Consider the following 21,956-nt stretch of genomic DNA (forward strand, 5'->3'; position numbering starts at 1 on the left):
TCCTGGAAGAAAATATAAGTAGTACACTATTGGACATCGATCTTAGTAATATTTTTTGGATCTGTCTGGGCAAGGACAACAAGAGCAAGAATAAACAAATGTGACTACATCAAACTAAAGAGCTTTGGCACAGTGAAGGAAACCATCAATGAAATGAAAAGGCAACCTACTGAATAGGAGAAGATAACTGTAAATGATATGTTCAATAAGGGGTTAATATTCTAAATATATAAGGAACTCGTAAAACTCAATATCAAAAAAAAACAATCCAATTAAGAAATCAGCAGAGGACCTGAATAGACATTTTCAAAGAAGACATACAGATGTCCAGCAGGCACATGAAAAGGTGCTTAACATCACTAATCTTCAGGGAAATGTAGATCAAATCAAAAAGAGGTTATCACCTCATGTCTGTTATCAAAAAGACAAGAAATAACAAGTGTTGGTGAGGATGTGGGGAGAAGGGAACCATTGTGCACTGTTGGTGGGAATGTAAACTGATACAGTTACTATGGAAACCAGTATGGAGGTTCCTCAAAAAATTAAAAATAGAACTGTCACACAATCTAGCAATTCCACTTCTGGACATTTATCTGAAGAAAATGCAAAACACTAATTTGAATAGTTATATGTATCTCAATGTTCATTACAGCAGTATTTAGAATAGCTAAGATATGGAAGCAACCTAAGTGTCCATTGATAAATGAAGTGGATAAAGATTACACACACACACACACACACACACACACACACACACACACACACACACACATATATACAATGGAATATTACTTAGCCATAAAAAGAATGAAATCTTGCCATTTGTGACAACATGGATGGACCTAGAGGTATAATCTAAGTGAAATAAGATGGAGAAAGACTAGTACCATATGATTTCACTTATACGTGGTATCTAAAAGACAAAACAAAAGAACAAACGTAGCAAAACAGAAACAGACTCATAGATACAGAGAACAAGCTAGTGGTTGCCAGGGGGGAAGGGGTGAGATAGGTGAAGGAGTTTGAAAGGTACAAAATAAAGAAGTCATGGCGATGCAATGTAGAGCATAGGAATATATTCAATTTTTTAAAAAGTCTTATTTATATGTTTCAAATCTAGCTGATCAGTTTTACATATATTTCATTTTTTATGGTTTCTTGCTTTTTTATTTCTTTAGTAATTTTAGTCATTTTTAAAAATATCTTTTTGAATGGCATTTTTGCTCTATTAACTCCTGTGCTTGGGGGGTGCTAATCCTTCTATTTGTTCTTCCCTCTGGCTTTTGCTTATGGTAGATGGTTTCTTCACACATTTTGTAATTTTTTATTTTGAGCTTATCTTCAGTGGGGCTTCTTTCCTCTGTGGAAATCCTTTGGAGACTGGTTGTAGGAGTTCTCCATTACTGTGATTTTACTTTGACTTCTTTGTTAGGCATCCCAAGCAGGACAAGAGAAGTTTTGGATTCCTGTTTCCCTATGACTGAATTCAAAGAGTGATTTGTTACCAAAGTCCTTACATTTGTTACATAAAGAACCTTACAAGGCATAATAAATCCATTCTTTAGCTATGTTTTTCAAAAGACATATGCTCAGTTTTTGTTTTGTTTTCCTTGTTTTGCAAAAATTTATATTTAATTTCTAGGTGTTGAAACAAAAGAGTTTCACACTGGCTCAGCCCATCATTTTTGCCAGAATCCTAATTCTTCATTATCTTTTAGTTTATCAGCTTTAAACAGCTTGGACTCTTTGTTATGTTAGAGGAGGATTTAGTTTACTTACACTCCTCCCTCCCCATTTTCCACACACTCTTTACTATTTTTATTTTTATTATTTGTCTATAAATTACTTTTTTAACCTGAAATAATATACTTCAATCTTTGATTTTTAGTCCAGCAACTTTCTACAGTATCTTTTAAGTACTTGTAATGTGTAGTATTAGCATTAGCACACATCCACCCTTTCTTCTACTTTTGTCACATCATCTGTCAGCTTTTTTTTTTTTTTTTTTTTTTTTGCGGTACGCAGGCCTTTCACTGTTGTGGCCTCTCCATTTGCAGAGCACAGGCTCTGGACGCGCAGGCTCAGCGGCCATGGCTCACGGGCCCAGCCACTCTGCGGCATGTGGGATCTTCCCGGACCGGGGCATGAACCTGTGTCCCCTGCATCGGCAGGCGGACTCTCAACCACTGTGCCACCAGGGAAGCCCTCGTCTGTCAGCTATTTTAACAAATAACTTTGTACGCCAGAATATATAGAAAGTAAATTTTATGTTTCTTTGAATATCAGCAAATGTCTTTTATGTGCTCTGTCACTTGCTACTTTGGCCAACTGTAGAATTCTAGATTGAAAATAATTTCCTCTCAGATCTTTGTGGTATTACAACATTGTTTTCTGGTATTTAGTGTTGTTGAATTTTTGTCTATTGCCAATCTGATTCTCCTTCCTCTTTGTGAACTCACAAGAGTTTCTCTTCATCTGTTGTATTCTGAAATTTCACAGTGATATTTGAGTCTTGGTCTGGGGTTTTAGTTCATTTATTTTGCGGGGCATAATCCGAGGGCTTGTATTTTTCAACTCTGGAAAATTCTCTTTGATTATTTCTTTGACGATGGCTTCTCTTCCATTTCCTTTGGTATTTCTCTCAGACACTAGGTTATCTGATTTTAGGGCTCCTACAATGATTCTTTTTTTTTTTTCCGGCCGCACTATGCAGCTCGTGGGATCTTAGTTCCCCGACTAGGGATTGAACCCAGGCCCTTTGCTGTGAAAGCTCGGAGTCCTTACCACTGAACCGCCAGGGAATTCCCTACAATGATTCATTAAACCTCTGAACTTGGACTCTTACTTCATATTTTTATCTTTTTTGCTCTATATTCTGAAAAATGTCATTTTCTGATGTTATTATTTTATTTTAAATAACTGATTTTGTCTTTTTTTTTTAAGGCCTTGTTCTCTGAATTATCTTTATTCTGAAATGTCAACACCTTAAAGCTTTGCTTTCCATAATCATCTCATTCAATTAATTAAGGAAAGGTTATCTGGCATTTTTCCTTGGGTTGGGATTTTTATTGTAATCACTGAATTTATAAATGACTTTGGAGAAAAGTGACATTTTAATGCTATCGAACCTTCCTATCTACGAACATGGTATCTCTTATATTTAGGTTTCTCAGAAGTATTTGTTCAAGTGACTACATTCGACCTTTTATAATAGTTAATACATAACAGTAAAATTTAATTCATTGACAGAATTTTTTTGTGGAATATTAAGATATGGTTAAAATATATTTTTTTACATATTTATTGACACAAAATAGAATGTGGAAGACCTAAGGAATGAATAGCCTGCATGTTTATTAGCAATCTATCTTAATACCATTCTTCAGCTTGAACAGGGCTATAGTCTAAATATTTTATTGCTTAAGGAGTAAGCCTTTGCTGTTATCCATATGAGAGGAGTGATACGTTTGAAAGTTTATGATTCTGAGTTGTATTATCGTCAAATAGCGAATCACCTCATCTCTAGAGATAGAGTTTAGAGATTATTTTTTTCTTTAAAAGAAACATTGCCTCTGCTTTAACTCGGACAGTCTTAAGTTGTAACTTCAGAATATCTTTGAAGATTGTTACCTCAAGTGGTGACCTTCCTGTGACTCATTTAGGGCATCTGAAATAAATTCATGCATATCTTACTGACAAGAAGCTAACTGAACAGTTGACTAGACTTACTTTTGGTGTTAAGTGTTAGAAAATATTTCTTGATTTCCAATTTTATTTTGATATAACTGGTTGATTTTTCACATAACTAGTCTAATTATATAATCTTATGAACCTTGTTTCTTCAGAATTTTCCCCATCACCATAGTAGGCAGATAAACTTCTAACTTCTCTTCTACTTGTTGGGTATCTAAATCCCACCCACTTCCGTAATTTACCCATTTTTTAAATCCTTTCCCAAACTTCCTCTTTATCCCACCTAACTTCTTTCTTTGAGTTTAAGTCTCTGTGACATCTTTATGCTGTTGCCGCTAATAAATAATTTTCCAAAGGAGAAAATTCAATTTCTATTGAATATTGAACAAGTCAGGATACTTGGGTTTGAATCCAGACACTGGCCACCTCAGAGACCTTGAGCAAGTTAATCGGTATTTCAGATTCTTAATTTTCTCATCTGTGAAATGAGAATAATAGTTAGCTCATAGAGCTGTGTTGAGGATGAAAGAATAGAATATATGAAAATATCTTGCACCATTCCTGGTATATAGTAGATGCTCAATAAATGTTATTTTTTTTCTATTTTGATAAAAACTGTATAAGAGAAGATTATTAACATTTTCCCTCCCTGGATGGTTAGTATCTAGTGTAAAGCATTATCTAAGTGTGAGTTACATGATGGTCTAAGCATCTGAAAAGGGAAAATCAGCAAGAGAAAGCCTCAGTAAAGGCTTTGAAGGTTGAGATTAGAAAAACGAAGAAAATGATTTTATTATTGGATTTTAATTTTACCTTCCCTTTAAAAAATACAAAATTTTATCATTATTATATAATAAAATAATTATTAAGTGTATGGTGTTTAGACCCAGAAAATTCAAAACATGAGAAGATAACAGTTATTTTTAGGTAAAATCTAATATGCTATGCAGGCAGCTGAAATCTTTAACTCAGTAGACAAGCATTTTATATATTCAGTTTTGCTAAAAGATACATTTAGAAAAGATATCTTTAGAAATAAACTTCATTCCAAAATGAATTATTTGTATTCTGACATGTTTTGACTGATAGAAAAATGAATCTATCAAATCCATTAAGCAATATCATATTTTAAAAACTGTCAAAATATACATATATCTTTCGTGGTTTCTTTTCATTGTATCTTTTAACCACAGGTCAATTAAATGAAGATAAAGCTTTGGCTTTCCAAAGAATTGAGGGGTTTTAAACAGGAATGGCATACTTAGTTTTCTATATTCTGTGCTTAGAATTATTTTATGTAATGTGGGGATGGATTTAAGGTCTGAGGTAAGGGAAGACAGGAAGCCACTGAAGTAATACATACAGGTGTGACATAAAAGCTTGACCTAGGGCAAGTGAAAATAGGAATGGAGAAAGGACTCATGAAAAAAACATTTTTGAGGTAAATTTGACAGGACTGGATATTGGTTGACTTTTTAGTTGTTTTATTTTATCTTTCCTCTAAGTCTGTTGGTGACAAATTCTCTTAGTTTTCCTTAATCTGAGAATGTCATGATTCCCCTTTCATTCCTGAAGGATATTCTTGCTGGATATAGAATTCTGGGTTGATAGTTCTTTGAGCACTTGAAAATGTACTGCTTCCTCCTCGCCACCTTGGTTTCTAATGAGAAATCCACTGTCATTTGATGTTTCCTTAAAAGTTGTGTATCATTTCTCTCTGACTGCTTTCAAGAGTTTTTCTTTGTCTTTTGTTTGCAGAAGTTTAATTATGCTGTATTTTAGCATAGGTTTCTTTGGGTTTATCATTCTGGGAGTTCATGCAACTTTCTGCATTCTGTAAGTTTATCTCTTTTCCCAAATTTGGGAAGTTTTCAGCTATATTTCTTTCAATATTGTTTCAGTCTCACTCTCTCTTTTCTCCCAGGACTACAATGATAGAAGTGTTAGCTCTTCTGTTACTGTCCCTCAGGCCTCTAAGAATGTGGTTTTATTTTTCAGTATATTTTCTTTCTGTTGTTCAGATTGGGTAAATATCAATAATATTGAACTGCTCTTATGTTTATTGATTCTATCATCTGTCATCTCCACTGTACTATCAAGTCCATCCAGCAAGTTTTGTAATTCAGTAATTTTTCAATTCTAAAATTTTCATTTGGTATCCTCTCTTTCTTTGCTGAGACTTTCTATTTTTAATTGTTTCAAGCATATTTGTAATTATTTTTTGAAGCATTTTTATTGTGGCTGCATTAAAATCCTTGTCAGATAATTCCAACATCTGCTTCTTTGCAGTGTTGTCGTATGTTAATTGTCTTTTCTTATAGAAATTGAGATTTTCCTAGACCTTGGTAAGACTAGTAATTTTTTATTGTATGCTCGACATTTTGAGTATTATGTTATGAAACTCTGTATCTTATTTAAAACTTCTGTTTTACCCAGACACCATGCCAGCCACATGGGCTGGAAATCCATGTCTCTTGCTTGACCTCTGTTGACACCCTGAGTTTGAGGCACTTCATTGCTATTTCTCCATGGCTTCCACCCACACTACAGAGGGGCCTGGTTATAGCTGGGCAGAAATGAAAAGTTCCGGCTCCTCAATCAGTCTTCTCTGACACCACCTGAGTGAGAATGAGAGGTACCTCATTACTGTCAAAGGTGGAATTTAGTCTCCTCACTTAGCCTTTGCTGACCAGGTTAGGGTTGGAGCCACAGATTTTTTTCTGTGGTGTTTGCAAGAAAGAATAGGCTGTTCATTATCTAACATTTTTCTGTCTTAAAACTCTGTATCTTTCCTGGTTCTTTGGCTAAAGGAAGAAGGCTTTTCTTGGGGCTTTTTCGGTCTGTGACTGTTGGCTGCTGGCATTTCCAGTTCGCTGGCTTCTCCAGAACCCAATCTGGGATATATTAGGCAAAAATAAAGCCAGGGAACTCACTGCCATGTCATTCCTTAGGTTTTTGTGGTCTCTAGCCAATTTGTGTTCTCTCTACCTTTCATAATCTTGTGTTTTATTTTATATATAATGCCCAGGGTTTTTAGCTGTACTTAGTGGGAGGAATAAGGAGAAGCACATTTTTTTTAAGTGTGTATATTTATTTAGCTGGAGTATACTAGCAGTTTTTAAAACTTATGTTAGGAAAATCTTCGAGAATAGTATTTGAGTATCCAAAAAAATGTAAAAACCAGCACAACCTACTTACATGGTCTCTAATGCTCAAATTTCTTAGGGATATTCTAGAGTGGTACAAAAAAAATTGTTCCATAGCTGTTTTACTTGTGGCATATTGTGTTTTAATCACCTTACTTTTATAATGTTAATGTAATATTGTATTGATTTGGTTATAGAAACCTGGCATAATTGAGTTAGAAAGCAAAATTTATTTTTGCTGTTTTAATGTGCTCTTTTCTGTTTACTCCAGGGCTGGTGGACTAGGCCTCAATTTTGTTGGTGCCAATGTGGTGATATTATTTGATCCTACATGGAATCCAGCCAATGATCTTCAAGCAGTTGACAGGTACAATGGTGACAAAATTTAAAGTGACCTGCAAATACTTTTAATCTAAAAATGCTCCTGAATTTTTTAGGTTGCTTACAATGTGACTGTCATTAGAAGATAGGGAAGACCTTGTAAAAAAATTTTAAACTTTTATTTAAGATAACCCTGAACTTCTGAATCCAAATGACAGGCTGATAATAGCCATTAATTTTCCATTCATCTCAAAATCCCATTATTGTGACAAGATTAATTTAGAAGAAAGAATAAATCCCCAGTACTGCAGGAAAATAGAAAAGTCACTACTAGTAGATCAGAAGTTTTGAGAAACTCGTGGGAGAATTTTTATGATGAAGGAACCAGCAGAGAAAAGCAACAATCCCAAGTCAACAGGTGAGCACAGAGAAATTCAAGCATGGGTTCAGCAACTTCAGGATTTGGGAGTAGACTAAAGTACATCCTTATGGGAAATTAATTAATGTGCTGACTCTAAAACAAATTCCTTTTCCACACCTTGTACATAAAGAGGGATTAACCTATAACATGTGCTCCTTGATCAAAACTGAAAGAATCATTTCATATATTTTATAAGTAAGTGGGGAATGAGGCTGACAAAAGGTTCTTGCAGTGGATGTTTGGACCAGATCATAAAGCATTGAAACCCAGCTTTCTTATACAGTCCATTTCATCAGTGTCTTATAGTTTTCTGAGTAAAGTTCTTTTACCTCCTTAGTTAAATTTATTTCTGGATATTTTATTCTTTTTGATGTGATTGTGAATGGAATTATGTTCTTAATTTCTCTTTCTAATAGTTCATTGTTAGCATATAGAAATGCAGCAGATTTCTGTTTATTAATTTTGTATCCTGCAGCCTTACCAAATTCATTGATGAGCTCTAGTAGTTTTTTGCTGGCATCATTAGAATTTTCTATGTATAGTGTCATGTCACCTGTAAACACTGACAGTTTTACTTCTTCCTCTCTAATTTGGATACTTTTATTTCTTTTTCTTGCCTAATTGCTGTGGCAAAGACTTCTAATACTATGTTGAATAAAAGTGTCCAGAGTGGGCATTCTTCTCTTGTTCCTGATCTTAGAGAAATGCTCTCAATATTTCACCATTCAGTATGTTGTTAGCTCTGGACTTATCATATATGGCCTTTATTATGTTGAGGTATGTTCCCTCTGTACTCACTTTATTGAGAGTTTTTATCATAAATTGATGTTGAATTTTTTCAAAAGCTTTTTCCACATCTATTGAGATGATAATATGATTTTTATTCTTTAATGTGTTAACGTGGTATATCACATTGATTGATTGCAGAGATTGAACCATACTTGTGTCCCTGGGATAAATCTCACTTGATCATGGTGTATGATCCTTTTTTTTTTTTTTTTACTGTTTTTTTCTCCATTTTCCTTTTTTTTTTTTAATCTTTATTGGAGTATAATTGCTTTACAAGGTTGTGTTACTTTCTGCTCTATAACAAAATGAATCAGCTATACATATACATATATCCCCATATCCCCTCCCTGTTGCATCTCCCTCCCACCCTCCTTATCCTAACCCTCTAGGTGGTCACAAAGCACTGAGCTGATCTCCCTGTGCTATGCAGCTGCTTCCCACTAGCTGTGTTTTACATTTGGTAGTGTATATATGTCAGTGCCACTCTTTCACTTCTTCCCAGCTTACCCTTCCCCCTCCCCGTGTTCACAATTCCATTCTCTACGTCTGTGTCTTTTTTCATGTTTGCCCCTAGGTTCTTCAGAATCATTTTTTTGTTTTTCAGATTCCATGTATATATGTGTTGGCATACACTATTTGTTTTTCTCTTTCTGACTTACTTCACTCTGTATAACAGACTCTAGATCCATCCACCTCACTACAAATAACTCATTTTTGTTTCATTTTATGGCTGAGTAATATTCCGTTGTATATATGGGCCACATCTTCTTTATCCATTCATCTGTCAGTGGACACTTAGGTTGCTTCCATGTCCTGGCAATTGTAAATAGTGCTGCAATGAACATTGGGGTACATGTGTTTTTTGAATTATGGTTTTCTCAGGGTATATGCCCCATAGTGGGATTGCTGGGTCGTGTGGTAGTTCTACTTTTAGTTTCTTAAGGAATCTCCATACTGTTCTCCACAGTGGCTGTATCAGTTTACATTCCCACCAGTAGTGCAAGAGGGTTCCTTTTTCTCCACACACTCTCCAGCATTTATTGTTGTAGATTTTTTCATGATGGCCATTCTGACCGGTGTGAGGTGATACCTCATTGTAGTTTTGATTTGCATTTCTCTAATGATTAGTGATGTTGAGCATCCTTTCATATGTTTGTTGGCAATCTGTATGTCTTTGAAGAAATGTCTATTTAGGTCTTCTGCCCATTTTTGGATTGGGTTCTTGTTTTTTGATATTGGAGCTGCGTGAGCTGCTTGTATATTTTGGAGATTAATCCATTGTCAGCTGCTTCATTTGCAAATGTTTTCCCCCTTTCTGAGGGTTGTCTTTTCATCTTGTTTATGGTTTCTTTTGCTGTGCAAAAGCTTTTCAGTTTCATTAGGTCCCATTTGTTTACGTTTCTTTTTATTTCCACTTCTCTAGGAGGTGGGTAAAAAAGAATCTTGTTGTGATTTATGTCATAGAGTGTTCTGCCTATGTTTTCCTCTAAGAGGTTTATAGTGTCTGGCCTTACATTTAGGTCTTTAATCCATTTTGAGTTTACTTTTCTGTATGGTGTTACGGAGTGTTGTAATTTCATTCTTTTACATGTAGCTGTCCAGTTTTCCCACACCACTTACTGAAGAGGCTGCCTTTTCTCCATTGTATATTCTTGCCTCCTTTATCAAAGATAAGGTTACCATATGTGCATGGGTTTGTCTCTGGGCTTTCTATCCTGTTTCATTGATCTATATTTCTGTTTTTGTGCCAGTATCATACTGTCTTGATTACTTTAGCTTTGTAGTATAGTCTGAAGTCAGGGAGCCTGTTTCCTCCAGCTCCATTTTTCTTTCTCAAGATTGCTTTGGCTGTTTGGGGTCTTTTGTGTTTCCATACACATTGTGAAAATTTTTGTTCTAGTTCTGTGAAAAATGCCATTGGTAGTTTGATAGGGATTGCATTGAATCTGTAGATTGCTTTGGGGAGTATAGTCATTTTCACAATGTTGATTCTTCCAATCCAAAAACATGGTATATCTCTCCATCTGTTTATATCATCTTTAATTTCTTTCATCAGTGTCTTATAGTTTTCTGTACAGGTCTTTTGTCTCCTTAGGTAGGTTAATTCCTAGATATTTTATTCTTTTTGTTGCAGTGGTAAATGGGAGTGTTTCCTTAATTTCTCTTTCAGATTTTTCATCATTAGTGTATAGGAATACAAGAGATTTCTGTGCATTAATTTTTTATCCTGCTACTTTACCTAATTCATTGATTAGCTCTAGTAGTTTTCTGGTAGCATCTTTAGGATTCTCTATATATAGTATCATGTCATCTGCAAACAGTGACAGCTTTACTCCTTCTTTTCCGATTTGGATTCCTTTTATTTCTTTTTCTTCTCTGATTGCCGTGGCTAAAACTTCCAAAACTATGTTGACTAATAGCGGTGAGAGTGGGCAGCCTTGTCTTGTTCCTGATCTTGGTGGAAATGGTTTCGGTTTTTCACCATTGAGAATGATGTTGGCTGTGGGTTTGTCATGTATGGTCTTTATTATGTTGAGGTAAGTTCCCTCTATGCCTACTTTCTGGAGAGTTTTTATCATAAATCGGTGTTGAATTTTGTCAAAAGCTTTTTCTGCATCTATTGGGATGATCATATGGTCTTTATCCTTCAGTGTGTTAATATGTTGTATCACATTGATTGATTTTTATACATTGATCAATCCTTGCATTCCTGGGATAAACGCCACTTGATCATGGTGTATGATCCTTTTAATGTGCTGCTGGATTCTGTTTGCTAGTATTTTGTTGAGGATTTTTGCATCTATGTTCATCAGTGATATTGGCCTGTAGTTTTCCTTCCTTGTGACATCTTTGTCTGGTTTTGGTATCAGGGTGATGGTGGCCTTGTAGAATGAGTTTGGGACTGTTCTTCCCTCTGCTATATTTTGGAAGAGTTTGAGAAGGATAGGTGTTAGCTCTTCTCGAAATATTTGATAGAATTCGCCTGTGAAGCTCTCTGTTCCTAGACTTTTTTTTGTTGGAATATTTTTTATCACAGTTTCAATTTCATTGCTTGTGATTGGTGTGTATGATCCTTTTAATGTACTGTTGAATTCAGTTTGCTACGTTTTGTTGAGGATTTTTGCATCTATGTTCATCAGTGATATTAGCCTGTAACTTTCTTTTTTTATGGTATCTTTGTATGGTTTTGGTATCAGGGCAATGCTGGCCTCATAGAATGAACTTGAAAGTGTGCTTTTGCAATTTTTTTGGAATAGTTTGAGAAGGATATTGTTAATTCTTCTCTAAATGTTTGTTGAATTCAACTGTGAAGCTGTCTGGTCCTACACTGTTTTTTGTTGGTAGTTTTGTGATTACTGATCCAATTTTATTACTGGTAATTAGTCTGTTTAAAATTTCTATTTGTTCCTGGTTCAGTCTTGGGAGATTATTCATTTCTAGGAATTTGTTCATTTCTTCTAAGTTGTTTACTTTATTGACATAAAATTGTAGTAATCTTTTATGATCCTTTGTATTTCTATGGTATCAGTTGTAACTCTTTCATTTCTGATTTGATTGATTTAAGTCTTCTCTCTTTTCTTGAAGAATCTGGCTAAAGGTTTATCAACCTTTGTTATCGTTTTGAAGAACCAGCTCTTAGTTTCATTGATCTTTTCTTTTTTTTTCTTTTTTTTTTTTTTTTGCGGCTTGCGGGCCTCTTACTGTTGTGGCCTCTCCCGTTGCGGAGCGCAGGCTCCAGACGCACAGGCTCAGCGGCCATGGCTCACGCGCCCAGCCGCTCCGCAGCATGTGGGATCTTCCCGGACTGGGGCACGAACCTGGGTCCCCTATCGGCAGGCAGACTCTCAACCACTGTGCCACCAGGGAAGCCCTTTTCTTTTTTTTTAAGTCTCTCGTTTATTTCTGTTCTGATCTTTATTTCTTTCCTTCATAACTTTCAGTTTTGTTTTTTCTTTTTCTAGTTCCTTTAGGTGTAAGTTTAAGATGTTGATTTGGGTTTTTTCTTGTTTCCTGAGGTAGGCTTGTAATGCTATAAGCCTTGAAACTGCTCTTGCTCAGTCCCACAGATTTTGGATCATTGTGTTTCCATTTTCATTTGTCTCCAGGTATATTTTTATTTCTTCTCTGATTTCTTCAGTGATCCATTGGTTGTTTAGTAGCATATTGTTTAAACTCATGTGTTTGTGTTTTTGCAGGTTTTTTTTTTAAATAGTTGACTTTTAGTCTCATATTGTTGTATCAGAAAAGATGATTGATATGTTTCCAATCTTAAATTTACTAAGACTTGTTTGTTGCGTAGCATATTGTCTATCCTGGACAGTGTTCCATGTGAACTTGAAAAAAATGTGCATTCTTCTGCTTTTGGATGGAATATTCTATATTTATCTGTTAAGTCCATCTGATAAAATACGTTGTTTAAGGCCAGTGTTTCCTGATTGATTTTCTGTCTGGATGATCTGTCCAGTAATGTCAGTTGGGTGTTAAAGTTCCCTACTATTATTGTATTACTGTCAGTCTATCCCTTTATGTCTGTTAATAATTTGCTTTATGTATTTAGGTCCTCCTATGCTGGGTGCACATCCATTTACAGTGTTATACCTTCTTCTTGAATTGATCCCTTGATCATTATGTAATGTCTTTCTTTGTCTCTTACTACAGTCTTTGTTTTACAGTCTGTTTTTTCTGATATAAGTATTGCCACCCCAGTTTTCTTTTCCTTTCCATTTTTAAGGAATACCTTTTCCCATTGCCTCACTTTCAGTCTGTGTATCTTTAGCTCAAGAGTGAGTCTCTTGTAGGCAGCATATAGATGGGTCTTGTTTTTGTATCCAATCAGCCACGCTGTGTCTTTTGATTGTAGCATCTAGTGTATATATATATATATATATATATATATATATATATATATTTAGTCCATATATTTTTAAAGTAATTAGTGATAGGTATGTTCTCCTTTCCATTTTGTTAATTGTTTGGTGGTTGTTTTTGTAATTATTTTTGTGTCTTTCTTCTCTTCCTTGTGATTTGATGGCTATCTTTAGTGCTATGTTGGCATTCCTTTCTCTTTTTCATATGTGTTTAGATTTTTGGTTTGTGGCTACCAAAAGTTCCTCAAAAGGATAACATAAATTGCTGATCTTTCAAGTTCACATACACTTAAGAACCCTACATGTTTACTCTCCTCCCCCGCCGTGTTTGCTGTTTTTGACATCATATTTTACATCTTTTTGATTTATGTAGCCCTCAACTACTTATAATGGATATACACGATTTTACTACTTTTGTCTTTAAACCTTCCTACTAGCTTTATACATGGTTGGTTTACTACCGTTACTGTATATTTGCCTTTACCAATGAGATTTTTTTCCTTTCGTAATTTTCATATATCTAGATGTAGCCTTTTCTTTTTCACATAGAAAAGTCCCTGTAACATTTCTTGGAAGCTGGTTTGGTGGTGCAGAACTCTTAGCTTTTGCTTGTCTGTAAAACTTTTGATCTCTCCATCAAATCTATATGAAAGCCTTGCCAAATAGAGTATTCTTGGTTGTAGGTTTTTCCCTTTCATCACTTTAAGTATATCATGCCACTCACTTCTGGCCCTGCAGAGTTTCTCCTGAAAAGTCAGCTGATAGCATTATGGAAGTGCCTTTGTATGTAACTTGTTGCTTTTCCTTTTGCTGCTTTTTAATATTCTCTCTTTATCTTTAATTTTTGCAGTTTTAATTGCAATGTTTCTTGGTGTGCTCCTGTTTAGGTTGATCCTATTTTGTGCTTCCTGGACCTGGACGTCTTTCCTTTTCCAGGTTAGGGAAGTTTTCAGCTATTATGTCTTCAAATATGGTCTCTGCCCCTTTCTCACTCTTCTTCTGGGACCCCTGTAATGTGAATGCTAGTATGCTTGATGTAGTCCCAGAAGTCTCAAACTGTCCTCCTTTCTTTTTATTCGTTTTTCTTTTATCTATTCCTTCAGTGATTTCCACTGCTGTGTCTACCAGCTCACTGATCCATTGCTCTGTATCATATGATCAACTGTTAATTCCTTCTAGTGTACTTTTAAAGTTGTATTTCTGCATTTTTTATTATTGAGATATAACTGACATATCATAGTATTTTTTAAGTGAAGTATAGTTGATTTACAGTAATATATTAGTTTTGAGTGTACAGCATAGCAATTCAGTATTTTTACAGATTATACTCCATTGAAAGTTATTACAAGATAATGGCTATAATTCCCTGTGCTATATAATATCTCCTTGTTGCTAATCTATTTTATATACAGTAGTTTCATCTCTTAATCCCATACCTGTATCTCATCCCCATCTGCTTCCCTCTCCCCACTGGTAAGCATGAATTTGTTTTCTATATCTGTAATTCTGTTTTTCTATATACATTCGCTTGTTTTATTTTTTAGGTTTCACATATAAGTGATATCATATAGTATTTTTCTTTATCTGTCTGCCTTAATTCAGTAAGCATAATATTCTCTAAGTCCATCCATGATGCTGCAGTTGGCAGAATTTCATTCTTTTTTTATGGCTGAATAATAATCCATTCTATATATGTACCACATCTTCTTTATCCATTTGTATGTTGATGGACACTGGATTGCTTACATATCTTGGCTATTGTAATTAATACTTCTCTGGATATTGGGGTGCATGTATCTTTCAAATTAGTGTTTTCATTTTTTCCAGATATATACACAGAAGTGGAATTGCTGGATTATAGCATAGTTCTATTTTTAGTTTTTTGAGGAACCTCCATACTGTTTTCCATAGTGGCTGTACCAATTTACATTCCCACCAACAGTGTACAAGTGTTCCCTTTTCCCCACATCCTTGCCAACATTTGTTATTTGTGGTCTTTGTGATGATAGCTATTCTAAGAGGTATGAGGTGATAGCTCATTGTCGTTTTGATTTGCATTTCTCTAAAAATTAGCAATGTTGAGCATCTTTTCCTATGCCTGTTAGCTGTGTATATGTCTTCTTAGGAAAATATCTTTTCAGCTTTTCTGCCCCATTTTTTGATTGGATTGTTTGGGTTTTTTGACATTTTTTTTTGATATTGAGTTGTATGAGCTATTTATATTTTTTGGATATTAACCCCTTGATGGTCATATCATTTGCAAATATTTTCTCCCATTCTTTAGGTTGTTGTCTTGTTTTGTCAGTGGTTTCCTTTGCTGTGCAAAAGCTTGTAAGTTTGATTAGGTCCCATTTATTTATTTTTGCTGTTGTTTCTTTTGCCTTAGGAGACTGATCCAAAAACTGTTGCTAAGATTTATGTCAAAGATTGTTCTATGTTCTCTTCTAGGAGTTTTATAGTTTCAATTATTACATTTAGGTCTTTAATCCATTTGGAGTTTATTTTTGTAGTTGGTGAGTAAATGTTCTATTCTCATTGTTTTACATGTGGCTGTCCAGTTTTCCCAGAACCACTTATTGAAGAGACTGTTTTCTCCATTGTATATTCTTGCCTTCTCTGTCATAGATTAGTTGACCATAGGTGCTTGGGTTTATTTCTGGGCTCTCTATTCTGTTCTGTTGATCTATACTAAGGAGAAATGTTAAGGAGAGAGTTTCAATTTCAAATGAAAGGACTCTAATGGTATCTCTAAGTCATAGGAAAATATAAAGTTCTCCAGTACAGGTAAGTACATAAACAAATATCAAAACCAGTATTATTATAATTTTGGCTTATAATTCTTCTCCTTGTTTTCTACAGGATTTAAAAGACAAATGCATAAAACTAATTATAAATCTGCTAATGAATACATGACATATAAAGATATAATTTATAACATCAATAAGATAAAAGGTGAAAGCAGAGCTGTAAAGGAAATTATTTTAATGCAATTGAAATTAAGTTGGTATCAATTTAAGATAGAATAAATTTGAATCCACACAGTCTGACTTGCAGAGCCTGCACTTTTAACCAGCCTCTTGCCAGTGACAACTGCCCAGGAAAATAGTCAAATGAAAACCACAGAAAAATATCCATTTCTTTTTGTCTTAACAACATTTGTTTTAATTTTGTTCTTTTTCATCTAGGCCATCAAGACTTATTTATCCCAGTGTTCCCTCGAAACACAGTTCACTGTGCTTTGGCTTTCAGTGAAAGTTAGTTGACAGTAAAACTAAATGAACAGAATTCCTCTTCCTCTCCTTCCATTTACTCTGACAGGAGGAGCAAAGAAGAGAAATGAAAATACTGACCTCCACACTGTATAACAGTTTCTCGACACTTGTCTTTGCATGATAAAAGACCATTTACATATCCATACTTGATAGACCTAGAAAATGATGAAGCATAGGTCCAGTGTAACATGTTATAAGGTTTTTGTCTGTAAAGATTCAAGAATATGTATTCTGACAGAATCTATCCCATTCAGCAAACAATTGCCTTACACCCAAAAGACATTTCCTTAGATACATATTTTTTTTTTTTTAGACCCAAATCCATTGTGGGAGAGAAAGGGATTATGAGTCCCTCTCTATCCAGGCTGCAGGATGGAAGTGAGAATTGCAGTAACTTACCCCTGGCTTTGCTGTGTCACAGGAGCCCCCATTCTTTTCTGGGAATGCAAGATTTTCAGTACCAAGATGTCCTCTAGTAAAAGCCCTTCTCTGTGAGGAGGAATGGGTGAAGGAGGCAGAAGGAGCACCAAATATAACAATACAGTGTGACTTCATAAGGTCAAAATTAAATTTCCCCCAAATTGTAACATTTTCAAGCATGAAGCAGTACGGCTTTGCCCCTGATCCCCCATGACTATAACAGGTATTTAGAAACAGATGACCTCATTCAGAACATCCAATAAAACCTCCACCTGGGAGAAGCTACAGGGACTGGACCTATAGTTAATCAGTGTGGTGAGTCAGGTTAGCGTTTTAATTAGCACTGCAGTCCATATCAAAACACCTGGGGTACTAATCATCTGAGTGATCCAGTCAGACAGACTGCTTGGAAGTCTCTGTGGATGAAGGCTGTAAATCTGCACTTCCATAGGCTTGCCAGTTGATTACTGCTTTACCTCCAAGGTTTTTTTTAACAGTTTCGTTGAGATATAATTAACATACAATAAACTGCACATATTTAAAGTGTACAGCTGATAAGTTTTGCTGTAGGTATACACCATGAAACCATTACCACAATCAAGAGAGTGAACATATCCATCACCCCCCAAATTTTCCTTGTGCTACTTTGTAATCCATTCATCTTGCCCCTCCCAGGCCCGCCCCCAAGCAACCACTGATCTGCTTCCTGTCACTGTGGATTAGTTTGCGTTTTTGAGAGTTTTATATAAATGGAATCATTCATAAGCTTAAGACTGCCATAAAAGAAAAATCTGAATTTAGGAAAAGTTTTTACACAGTAGAAGGTGATGTTTATAACAGAAATGAAGTTGATATGTATATTTTTTCTATAATACTTTCCTCCTCAATGACTGACCTTTTTATATGAATTTCTGTTTTTACATTATTATTAAATAATATAGCATATCTAAACATAAGATATTTCTTTTGAAATTAAAATTTTAGCAATATTTCATTTTTATATCCAAAAGTTACCTCCTGAACCCGAAGTTGTTTCACTTGATCTTGGTTGCCTTTTGTTTTTAATGTTTTTACAGAGCATATAGGATTGGGCAATGCAGAGATGTCAAAGTGCTTAGGCTGATATCCTTGGGAACTGTGGAGGAGATCATGTACTTACGACAGGTATACAAGCAGGTAAATATATTTCCCTTTTTCTAATTAAAAGTAAACACTTGTCAGTTTTTAAAAATTAATAATAAATTTGTGTACAAATATGTTTTTTATTTTATTCTAGCTATAATAAGGAATTTAATAAGATTATGAAATATACTGTAGAATACACTTCTATAAAACAGATTAAATCTTAGGTTCATTGAATTTTAGAGCTGAAAGTTTCTTAGAGCAGTACTTCTTTAATGTACACATGAATTACCTAGGGATCTTTAAAATACAGATTCTGATTTAGTAGTTCTGGGTGAAGCGCAAGATTCTGCATTTTTAACAAGCTCCCGGAAGTGCCAACACTACTAGTCTGCAGATCACAATTTGAGTAGCAAGGTCACAGCTCCCCAAACTGTGGGCCAAGATGTAAGTGTATGCCACAGATGGGGTACAGGTGCACCCAGACATCCTACAGCTCTCTGGGCAGCAAGATTATCTAAGCCAGCTTCCAGCCTTGAGTAAACTCCTCTTCGAGTAGATGTTCACATGTTTCCATTATCTATGTGTGCATGAAGAAGACTGGAGAGGAATACCTTAGAGATATCTAATACAAATGTTTCGTGTTGTATATAATGAAACTGGGATCCAGGACACCCCAGTAAATGAAATTATAGGAATAGAACTCAAGTGCACTAACTACTGTGCTGATGCTTTTAATATTCATCTAAAATTGCATTAACTCTTTAATATCCTTAGGGTATCAATTACTACTCCATTTATGCCTCTAAATAAAGTTTAGCTAGTCTGTAACTGCCTGCTTGAGAAGATCTGGAATGAGGTTCAAGTTTAATTATAAATGTTAAATTTGAATTACTCCCTATATATTCAGCTGGAATCTGTTTAAGAGCAAACATCTGCCACATGTGGTGGTAGTTAACCTAAGAATGATCCAGTCTTAAATTTGTGCTATTTTCTTAATTCTAAAAATAGAATTGTACACAGCAGTGTTTATTTTTCTTAAAGCATTTAGCTCTGTAAGAAACCTTTAATCTTTTTGTTCTTAGGTATAGCACAACTACTTGAAAATTATTTTTTCAGACATTAACTAATCTTGGAAAAAAGTAGGATATTATTTTTTCATGTTAGGAGCAGCTATTTAGAATACTATCTTTGACTTGTCACAAGAGTCTTTCCTCAATCACATAGTAAGTTTTCTTGATCCCATTACTATATGTATTTCCTTTTTGCCTATTCATCTGACTCATTTAATGAAATAAAATGGCCTTTTATATAATAATATGTAATAAAAAGTCTTCAGAAGATGAGGGTAATTTAAGTTTTCAGAACTTTGTATGATCTAATTGCTTATTAAAATAAGCCACTTAAGGAACATTCAGCCATACAACTTGATAAGCACAAATAAAGATAAGATGGCAATCATATGAGGAAATGGCATAAATGTGATTTAAACATTGATTGGAATTTGAACCAAGGGTGCAAATGGCAAACACACGCTAGCCTCACAAGTGTTCCTCAAATCTCTTGGGAGGAAAACAATCCAAAATGATGTTTTAAAATTCTGTAAAAATGTTGGAAAGAAAAAAGAGTTCTCTCTGTGGGCCAAAAATGATAAGGAACCCTGAAAGACAAAGGGCAGTTGAGATGAGATTGAAGGAAGAAACAAAGCTAAACTCAGTCATGAGAAGACTACTGGAAAAGGTAGGTGCAACTTGTGAATATTCCAAGCTTAGAGTCAACAGATACTAAAAATAGAAAGGAGCCTTGGGTTAACTGTGATGCCCCCTCTTTGGGTATTATTAGTGATCTAACAAGGTGGTTTAACCCTTATGATCTTTCCCCCATTGTACCAGATTGTAGACAATGGAAATGTCTGCTCTCAAGTAGGAACAATAAGTAGAACTACTGGAAGGAAGGAAACAAAGCTCTAAATTTTTGCTGAAATCAAGAAGAAAGTCCGAAATAATAAATATTTGCAAACCCCTCCACCTGCTGCCTGCTTTGAATAATTACTGCAGTAGGCCTAGATAAGCCCGTTAGGCATTTGACAGATGAATATTCCCCCCCCACCCCTCCAAAACAATAATTAGTATTGAACAGTTTAGGAAAATAAACACTATGAAAATGGCCCTCAAAGATACCAGGTCCTAATCCCTGGAACCTATAAATGTTACTTTATATGGAAAAAAAGGGTCTTTGCAGATGTGATTAAATTAAGAATTTTTGAGATGGGGAGATTAGCCTGGATTGTCCAGGTGGGCCCTAAATCATAAGCATTCTTATAAGTAGGAAGCAAAGGGAAATCTGACAGAGACAGAAGGGAAGCCAGTGTAACCCCAGAGACAAGAGATTGGAGCTATGTAGTTATAAACTAAGGAATGCTGGCAGCCACCAGAAGTGAAAAGAGGCAAGGAATGGATCCTCCCCTAGAGCCTATGAAGAGAACATGGCTCTGCCAAAACTTCATTTCATTCTGGTGATACTGATATCAGACTTCTAGCCTCCTGTAAGAACTATAAGAGAATACATTTCTGTTCTGTTAAGCCACCAAGTTTATGATAATTTATTACAAGAGATATAGGAACTCATATAGGCACTAAAAAAGAATTAACATCAGAGAAAACAAAATTAATAGAAAAGAGTAAAAGATTTTTAAAGAAATATCACTATTCAAAAGGTAAATGAGGTTGTAGGATCCTGGGAGCAACAAAAGACTACTAGAAAAAAAATCCATTAGAGATCCAGAAAACGAGAAACTCCAGCAATAGGCTGAATAGCAAAGAACAAAGTTTTCATCTAAAAGAAAGAGCCATGCAATTCTTCTAGATTACAGAGCAAAAAGACAGAGGAAGAACGAACACATGTAAGAAAACTTAGGAGAAATGAAGGCTAGATGTAGAAGTTCCAATATCAGTCTTATAGTTGAGCAAGGGAACAGAAGAAAGAGAAGGAAGAAGTCCCAAAGGATGAGAGTCCACAGATTATGAGCCCCACTGAGTGTTAAATAGGGTGAATGAAAATAGATCCACACTTACATTGTCTTTCTATAATTGTAAAACCCTTAAAATTTCCAGAGATAAACTTCATGGAGAGAAAAAAAATTGTCTACAAGAGTACTAGAATTAAATAGCTAGCTAACTTCTTAATAGCAATACTGGATATTTCGGAGCAGTAACTTCAAATGAGGGGAAATCATAGCTCTATATTGTCAAAGAAAGTGAATTTTTAATTCAAAACTTTTCCACAGTGGTGGAAATTTTTCCTTCAGTGGTGAGTTCTATCAAACATTTAATATTCTTTTTGAGAACAGAGGAGGGAACAATTCTAGCCTACTTTAGAAAGATAGAAGAATCCCGATGCCAGAATTGGCAAAGACATTACAAGAACAGAAAATTATAGACAAATATGTCTCATGAACATAAATGTAAAAAGTCTTTAACAAAGCCTCTGTTAGAAGTTGAATTGTGCCCCCCCCCCAAAAAATAAAATAAAAAATATATGTTGAAGTCCTTAACCCCTGGTACCTGTGAATGGAATCTTATTTGGAAGTAAGGTCTTTGCAGATGTAATCAGGTTAAATAAGGTTATACTCTATAAAGGTGGGCCCTAATTCAATGACTGGTTTCTTATAAGAGGGAAATTTGGATACAGACAGACACAGAAGGAGGATGCCATGTGATGACAGAGGCAAAGATTACAGTGATGAAGCTGCAAACTGAGGAATGCCTAGGACTGCCAGCAACCACCAGAAACTAGGAAGAGGAATGGAAGGATATTCCCTTAGAACCTTCAGAGAGAGCATGGCCCTGCCAATATCTTGATTTCAGACTTTTAGCCTCCAGAACTGAGAGAGAATAAATTTCTG

At 35.1% G+C, this 21,956-nt stretch overlaps 1 protein-coding gene across 6 annotated transcripts in view; it reads left to right on the forward strand.

Moving 5' to 3' along the window:
* ERCC6L2 (ERCC excision repair 6 like 2) overlaps positions 1-21,956 on the forward strand; it is a 139,363-nt gene that overhangs the window by 69,229 nt on the left and 48,178 nt on the right. For all 6 annotated transcript variants that reach the window (XM_067744826.1, XM_067744827.1, XM_067744830.1 and 3 more), the window contains exons 12-13: positions 7,111-7,206; positions 18,007-18,106. In XM_067744826.1, the coding sequence (XP_067600927.1) occupies positions 7,111-7,206; positions 18,007-18,106 (196 nt within the window). The remainder of the gene's footprint in view (positions 1-7,110; positions 7,207-18,006; positions 18,107-21,956) is intronic.

The sequence above is a fragment of the Pseudorca crassidens genome, chromosome 7 (genome assembly GCF_039906515.1).
Source record: "Pseudorca crassidens isolate mPseCra1 chromosome 7, mPseCra1.hap1, whole genome shotgun sequence".
Taxonomy (NCBI): Eukaryota; Metazoa; Chordata; class Mammalia; order Artiodactyla; family Delphinidae; genus Pseudorca; species Pseudorca crassidens.